The 7793-nt window shown below is 56.4% G+C and overlaps 1 protein-coding gene across 1 annotated transcript; it reads right to left on the bottom strand.

Moving 5' to 3' along the window:
• Window positions 1–2694: 2694 nt before the first annotated feature.
• IRF2BP2 (interferon regulatory factor 2 binding protein 2) lies at window positions 2695–7046 on the bottom strand. Its single transcript, XM_055810836.1, has 2 exons — window positions 5881–7046; window positions 2695–5649 (listed from the first exon to the last, which is right to left on the bottom strand). The coding sequence occupies exons 1-2, from the start codon at window positions 6905–6907 to the stop codon at window positions 4934–4936; spliced, it is 1743 nt and encodes a 580-aa protein (XP_055666811.1). The 5' UTR covers window positions 6908–7046; the 3' UTR covers window positions 2695–4933.
• Between the last annotated feature and the right edge of the window lie 747 nt (window positions 7047–7793).

The raw sequence follows: 7793 nt of genomic DNA, 5'->3' as shown, positions 1-7793 counted from the left end.
GTTTATTTTATAGGGGGCTTCCCCTTGCGGCAGCGGATTGGGTTTTAGCATGTACTCTGCTATACCGATCTCTATGAAACAAGCTCTCAAGTGGCAGAAAGCAAAGTTAGGTGACGCGGTATAAAAATAACTGCAGAGTTGCCACCCCATCTTCAGCGCACCTATGCCAACCAAGCACGGCAGACAAACGGATGCTAGCGTGCACCTAGGAGATGTCTGTGGGAGATAGCAGTGTTTCTTGTTTCCCGGAAGGGAGGCTTCGGGAGCCTTTCAGGGAGCTGAGCGATTCAAATTTGATCCCTGCACTTGGTGCTCAAAGCTCGTGGTTTGCTCCAGAGGCTGCCCAAAGGCAGTGAAAGAGTTACCTCAGGAGCAGAGCGGCAGCCCCGGGTGATGGAGTGGATAAGCAGGCACTCCATTCATCTGCTGGGAGCACTGCCTGACCTTGGGCTGTGGAAGAGGAAAGGCGTCCTGCTCCTGGGAACAAAGGGCAAGGGAAGGAGGGTGACTCAGGAGTCCCGCTGGCCTACATGGAATCCATCCAGCGAGCCAGCCAGCCGGGGCCACCTGCTGCAATGCACCCGCTTCAGAAGGTGAATCCATGTGTTTCCCAGACCCACCTTCTGTTTCAACAGAGGAAAAAAAGTTTTCTTTCTTTTTTTTAATTACTTTATTATTATTTATTGTTTTACTTGCCTCATTACCTGTGGGAGCACAGGCTTGAAGATGTAGTTTATACTAGGCTGGACCGTAGCATATGAACAAGAGTCCACTTGGGGAAAGGTGGTGGTGGTGGCTGTTTTAATTACTTTTCAAAAGCTGCAGCTGGAGCTGCCTAAATGCAAATGCTTGAGGAGGAAAAACATGAAATGCTAAGGGTTGAGCCTTTTCAAGCCTAATTATTGGACGCCTCCCACCTGTGGCCCTGTCATGGGGATGCAGGTGCTGAAGCGGTAGGCGCCGGGGCTACAAACATCTTGGTTTACTACAAGCTCAGCTATTCCGGGTGCCATTAATTTTTGCATGATCCAGTGTTTTCTCCTCCTGCCTGAGGAGAGGCTGTGTTCGTCGTGCGGGGAGCGCAGCTGCGCCCTGACACCCTGCACATCACACGGGGTGTCTCACATTGGGGGGCACATTAGACACGGGCAGCGGGTACAACCAGTAGGGCAGGCACCCCGCTGCAGGCGAGCCATCGTTCTGGGAGGGCAAGCGGCTGGCTGGGTGTTCCGGAGCAGCATCCCATCCCATCCCATCCCATCCCATCCCGTCCTGTCCCACCGAGAGCGGCTGCCCGCCAGCAGAACGGATGAGGAGGGCTTGGCCCGGGCGCAGAAGGAAAGGATCCAGGGGCTCTGTTGACATAACAAGCCACTAGAGAGCACTCTCAAATGTATTTATACCCTTTGCCTAAGTGCTAGCTCATAAAAACACGCGGTTGCCATGGCCCGGTTTACAGCACATCTAAAAAGAGCTCCCAAACATACCAGGTTTTCTGAGGCCACTGCAAAGGCGGTCAAAGCCTCCCTTGTGCAGCGCCTTTCCCACCCCCGGACCCCGGGCACAGGGCAGCACCCGGCAGCTCCATGCACCCCTTCTTGCCCCACACTGCTGCCTGTTCACAACCAAGTGTCAGAAATGGTATTAAAAGAAATTAAAAAAAAAAAAATTGCACTTGGGCAACTATAGTTTTTTTGAGTTTTCTTTTTTTATACATAAAATAGTCCCAGAAGTATTTAAAGCTCCTTGTTTCCATACACTTAGTGCCAGAAGTACAAAAAAAATAATGGAAAAACAGCAACAGGTTAGTTCAGCAGCTATCAACAAAAGCACCGTGCAGGTGATCTGCCAGGAAAAAATATCTTTGAAAAAAAAGAGTCATGGAAGTGTGCTTGAAAAAAAAATAATAAATCACACATTCTTCATTAAAACACTTTTAATACTACACAAGTTACAGTACCACCTTTGAAAAAGTCTAAAAAGGAATATTAATAGTAGCACTGTTGCAGCTAAAGGACTTCAGAGTAATAAAAAATAAAATAAAAAAAAAACCACCAGCTTGTAGCCCAGGAAGTAGTAAACTGGTATAAAGGGAGAATCCACCAGAGCATTACTGTAACTCAGTGAAGTAACCAGAAGGAAAAAAGCAACACGGAATGTGAGAAAAATGAGTTATGCATGAACACTCTCAGATTTGTTTGGTTTTCTTTTGCAGTTAACTTTTACAATGCAGATTACGCTTGGCAGGGGTCTGGGGGCTGAACTTCGGTCGGCCGAGTAAGCATAGCTACCACAAGCCATTTCTTTTTCCAGCTACATTGTTCCTGGGCCACCGCCTGGCATCACCAGCCGGGAAGTTTCCATCCTCTCCAGGAGTCGGAGAGCTGAGGGAGCAGGGCAGCTGGCGGGGAGAAGAGGAAGGTATGCTTCCTTACAGGCCTCTCCGCCCAGTCACACCAGCATCCCTCGGCCCCAAAACAAGGGTATGTGCTTTGTCAGGAGCATGTCTCGCCCTCGGCAGGCTCAGAGCGGGGCCACCTGGTAACACAGAAGTTGGGGGCCTTTTTAGGGAGGCTTTGGGGTTTCGGTTTTGCTTCTTTTTTAAGAGTAGGGATACCACCTTAATCAAAAACATGAGCTTCATCCCATGTGAGGTATTATGCCAAGCAACTTTGAAGAACTTGTTACCATCTATCAGCTCAAAATCCATTTTTTTTAATAAAGTGCCTAAATACACATTTACACAGATCATAGTGGTTCCAAAGAATCCTTTACAGTTGTTTGTTTTATATATAGGTATATATATAGGTATATATATATAATGTGCGTTTTCTTCAAATTGGCTAAATGTGTTTACATAAGACACCAATCTTGACTATAGGTATAAGTTTTAAAGCGTAATATTGACTCAATGAATTTGTTTATCATGCAAGTCTTATCTAATATTACATTGACCTGTAATATGGAACACAATGTAGTGGGTGTGCTCATTAAACACTTCATAAAAAATTACTGTGCATGTGCAGTTCTGATCTTCAAATACTAATAATGACCATTTCGTTTTCTTTAAAAAAAAAAAAAAAAAAATAGTCTTCCAAAAAAGATCTAACTCTGCATTAAATTGCAGTCTGAACATTATCACAATAAGAACAGTTGACTAAAAAGCACCCAAAATTCTTCCAATTATAGTCGGCTGAACAGATTTTTCCTCCTCCTCCTCCTCTTCCAATACTGAAAGTGTTTATTAGCCCGTCCCGGGAAGGGACAACCTCGCCACCCTTTGCTCAGAAACAACCGCTTATAACCCAAGTTATAAACACCTCAACAGAAGGGCTCTTACAGCTGCAGTGTTGCCAACGAACTATAAACAGCACAAAAACATCACTATAAGACTCGAACTATTTCTAGTAACCAATGATTTATTGATTTTAGAAGTCTGCTTGGTGATGCAGAAGCGTGATCAGAAGAAGTGGCTTTACAAAGAGTTCTCCAAAGTAGTTTAAAAGGCAGGGCCAGGGCCATGATGTGCAGCCCTAATTGCTTTCATTTCAACCAGTTTATATTTTCATTTTCAAAGAATAGCAGTCGGTTTGTTTCAAGCACACGTAATAAGGAAATTACAGGTTTCCTCCACCCACATTTGGGCTGTCACTGATATGCCCGCGGGCAATCTGGCAGAGCCTCAGTCACCCCTGTCACTGTACCACACCGTACCTGCCACTACTTGGAAATACCGGGTCAGCGATAGTAACAATAGCAACAGCACTCGAAGTGACTGATAAGCAAACTCAAAGTCCACCTGCACTATCCGAAAATTAAAGTAGCATTAAAAGGAAAAAAAGAAAAGAAAATTAAAAAAATCAATCAGTCTCTCCCCCACCTCCCCAGCTTTGTCCAAAGACACAAAAGCCCCAGAAGTGATGCTGAAGGCCTCCAGAGATGGCAGCGCTATATTGGCGCCTTCACCAACCGTATTATTAAGTTCGTTATCAAAATTCCACGTTATGGTGTGTAATCGATGAATAAATGCAGTTTTCTAATCTTACAACTGATCATTTGAACTGTGGTCACTTTGCCTTAAAAAAAAAACCAAAAATAAAACCAAAAACCACCACCAAACCAAAACCAAACAAACCCAGAAATTCCTAACTCAACAGCGCCGCTCGGACACCTCTCCGAATCCTACTCTGGAGGCGATTTCCCTTGAGAAACACAGAGGAATCTGGGACTGGATCTGGCGGATCTGCCATCGCAACCCGAGCTGCGCGTTCCTGGGAGAAAGCCCTCCTGCTCCCTAAGCTGCCTGGCCGGTGGGATGGCAAAGGGCATCCCCGCCTTGGCTATGCCACTCTTCTCCCCAGCCACCTCAGACCAAGCCTGCATGCGACCAGCTCTACAGGACAGGGGCCAGGAATAAGGAATCACAGACAGTAAGGCAATCTTTACAATGTCAGAAAGTGTATTTGGCATTTAAAAAAAAAAAAAAAAGAAAAAGAAAAAAGAAAAAGGAAAAGAAAAAAAACAACAAACAAGTGCATACAAATACAGCTAGAAGCATTTCTGGTTTGCCAAGTGCTCTCTAAAAAAAGCAGTGCAAGTCACAGCCTACATTGAACAGTAACTGTCACCAGGGAAGCACAACAAATAGTTGCTATAACAAAAGGGGAAAAAAAACCAAAACGAAAAAAAACAAAACAAAAAAAAAGAGAAGCATTAGAAGAAATGCCTTTATAATAAGTACATACCTTTTGTCTTCAAAAAATATAGAAACACAATGTATTCAAAAAAATCAAAATTATACAGCCATGTTTATGAAGTCTACATTTCCCTTGTCTTGGAGATATATATATATTTATATATATATATTTATAGATATATACAGAATTCGAGCAGTTCGAGTTCAAGGTGACGTCGGGTGGCGAGAGCGGGCAAGTCACGAGTCCCTCTCCTTTTTCACTTTCACATCTCCGGCCAGGATGGTGGCGATCTCCCCCTGCATGAAGGCCCAGGGGACGTTGGAGCCCACCAGGGGACACTTCTCCCCGCTGGGGCAATACACCTCCCCGCTGGCCCCCTGCTGCTTGATGCTCTGCCGGGAGCAGGGGAAGCAGAACTTGTGCGAGGGGACGGAGGGGCACTGCACGAAGTGGGTGTCTTCCAGGCGCTCGTGGCAGAGCGTACAACACAACGGGACGCTGGCGGCGAGGGACGAGTCCGGCAGGCTGGCGGGGTGCACGGGCTCCAGCCCGCCCGCCGCGGTGGCCCCCTGGCCCGGCACCTCCCTGCCGGGGCCCAGCCTTCTTTGGTTCATGGCGGAGGGCGAGGGGGGGCTGCTGCTGTTCCTCCGCGTGGTGGAGTGGACCTGGTTGGCGTCTTTGGAGGCGTGGTTGCCCCCGGCATTGTCCGCCACCAAAATGAGGGCGGCCATGGGGGACTGGCCGTTCTGGGCCGCCTCGGGCGGCGTGGTCCGGTTGGAGTGGGGCGAGGCGGTGGGCGGCGGGGGCGACATGAAAGGGGTGGCCGTCAGCGGCAGCTTCATCCCTTCCGACGAGGTGGGCAGCCAGGGCTGCACCTCCCCGTTGATCTTCGGGGGTCCCGCCTCGCCCTCCGGCTCGGGGGAAGGCTTCCTCTTCCGGGCGGCCCGGGCCCCTGCAGAGGCAGAGGGGGGGAGGAGGAGGAGGGTGAGAAGGCAGCGCAGTCGCAACGCACCAGCGCGGCGCGGGGGTCAACCGCCGTGCAACCGCGGAAACGGGTGGCCGCGGCCCCCCTCCCCCCCTCCTCCGGGCACCCTCCGCCCCGCATGCCGGGAGAGCAACACACACACACACACACACCCCCCCCCCCGCCCTGCCCGCCGCCCCCCGGCCCCCGCCGCCTCACCTGGCTTGGCCACCGCGCCGTTGGTCTCGTAGCCCAGCAGCCTGCCGCCCGCCATGCCCGGCTCCTTCTTGAACTTGCTGTCGAAGGGGGGCACGGCGTGGGCGCCGTGCTGATGCAGGGCCAGCAACGTGTCCCGCACCGTCTTGGGCTTGGCCAGCCACTCCTGCTCGCCGCCCGGCCGGCCCTTGCCCTCGGCGGCCAGCTCCGCCGCCGCCGCCGCCGGCAGGCTCTCGGCCGAGCCGCGCTTCTCCTTGGCGCCGCCGTCGTGCTCCCCCGCCGCGCCGCCGCCGCCGCCCGAGGAGGAGGAGGAGGAGACGGAGCCGGGGCGCTTGTGCCCCAGCTCGCCGGGCTGCCCCGCCGCCTGCCCCGCCGCCTGCGCCGCTGCCGCCGGCTGCTGAGGGACGGGCACGGCCATCGGAGCGGGCGCGGCGGAGATGGCGGCCAGCGAGGCGGCGGCGGCGGCGCGGCTGCCCAGGCCGCCGATGGCGGCGGGGAGCCCGGCGCCGTTCACCAGTGGCACCAGGGTTGGGGGCACGGCGTGCGTCCGCCGCGGGTTGGGGCTCTGCCGGTTGAGCTCGGGCGGCTCCTCGGGCTTGGGGAAGCCGTTGGGCACCAGGATGCCGTTGACCTGCCGGCCGCCGCCGTACTCGGCGCCCAGGCGGGGCGGCGGCCGCTCGGCCGCCAGCGAGTAGCGCTCCAGGGGCTGCGGCGGGGGCCGCGCCGCCGCCTCCGCCGCCGCGGGGTGGCCGAGCTGCTGCTGCTGCGCCAGGAGCTCCTTGGCAGAGAGCGGCGGCTGCTTGGCGTGGGGCGGCGGCGGGGCCCGGCCCTCGGGGAAGCAGCCGTGCGCCCGCTTCAGCTGCCGCGCCGTGTCGATGACGAACTCCACGCGGTCGGCGCCCTCGTAGTTGACGCAGCCCCGGCAGACGGGCTCGGTGAAGTCCCAGATCATGGCCCAGGGCATGCGGGGCAGGTCGCACAGGTAGCACGACTGCCTGCGGGAAGCAGCCGCCACCGCCGCCGACGACATGTCCCGGCCCCGGGGCAGCGGCGAGCGCCCCCCGCTCCGGCTCCGGCCGCCGCCTCCTCCGCCCCTCGCCACCGGAGTCCCGACGGGGAGGCTCGGGCGCCGCGGCCGCAGCGGGACCGTCCGCCGGGCCCCCTCCCCCTCGCCTTCCTCTTCCGTGCGCTGGAGCGGGGCGCGGCGGGCGCCCCGGCAGGCAGAGCCGCTGCGGGGGACGCCGCTCCCCTCGCCGTCTCCGCCGGCGGCGCTCACAGGGCGGCGGGGACGCGCATCTCCGCGGCGCGGCTGGCGCAGGGCTGCGGCCGCTGCCGCCCGCACGGCTCCCCCGCTCGCTGGCTACTACGGGGCGGCGCGGGGCGGCGGGGGCCGGCGCGGCGCGGCGGGCGGGGCGGGGACTGCCGCGGGGGCCGGGGCCGGGGCTGGCGGCGGCGTCGTGCCGTGCCGGGCTCCAGCCGCCACCGCCGCCTCTGCGCGCTGCCGCCTCGATTCTTCGACAGTGCCGGCCGCGCCTGCGCGGTGAGCGCCCCCGCCCCGCCGCCGCCGCCGCGATCCCGGCCCCGGCCCCTCGCCCGCGCCCCCGCCGCCGGCACCGGGGGTTCCTCCCGCCGCCGGGGGGCCGCCGCGCCCCCGCCCCGTCTCGCCTCGGGGAGGGCTGTGGGAGCGCAGGGAGACAGGGCGATGGGCGGGGGGGTGCGCCGCAGCTCCCTCCTTCTTTGCTGTTATTATTTATATTGCTGCTTTTATTACGATTTCCTGCGCCGCCGAGGGGGCTCCGCCGAAACCTGCCACCCGTGGACGCACAGATGAGCGGGGCGGCCCCCGCACTGCGGGGCTCGCTGCCCCCCCTCGCCGCCGGTGACCTTGGGCACGGCGCGGCTGCCCGGGCGCGCCC

The sequence above is a fragment of the Falco peregrinus genome, chromosome 7 (genome assembly GCF_023634155.1).
Source record: "Falco peregrinus isolate bFalPer1 chromosome 7, bFalPer1.pri, whole genome shotgun sequence".
Taxonomy (NCBI): domain Eukaryota; kingdom Metazoa; phylum Chordata; class Aves; order Falconiformes; family Falconidae; genus Falco; species Falco peregrinus.
This window is presented reverse-complemented; position numbering and strand designations above follow the sequence as displayed.

Bases quoted from the DNA above. Each gene is read 5' to 3' on its own strand.
- IRF2BP2 (XM_055810836.1), bottom strand. From the start codon at position 6,907: ATGTCGTCGGCGGCGGTGGCGGCTGCTTCCCGCAGGCAGTCGTGCTAC. The intron at 5,650-5,880 runs GTGAGGCGGCGG...CTGCCTCTGCAG, and splicing joins CGGCGCGGTGGCCAAGCCAG to GGGCCCGGGCCGCCCGGAAG.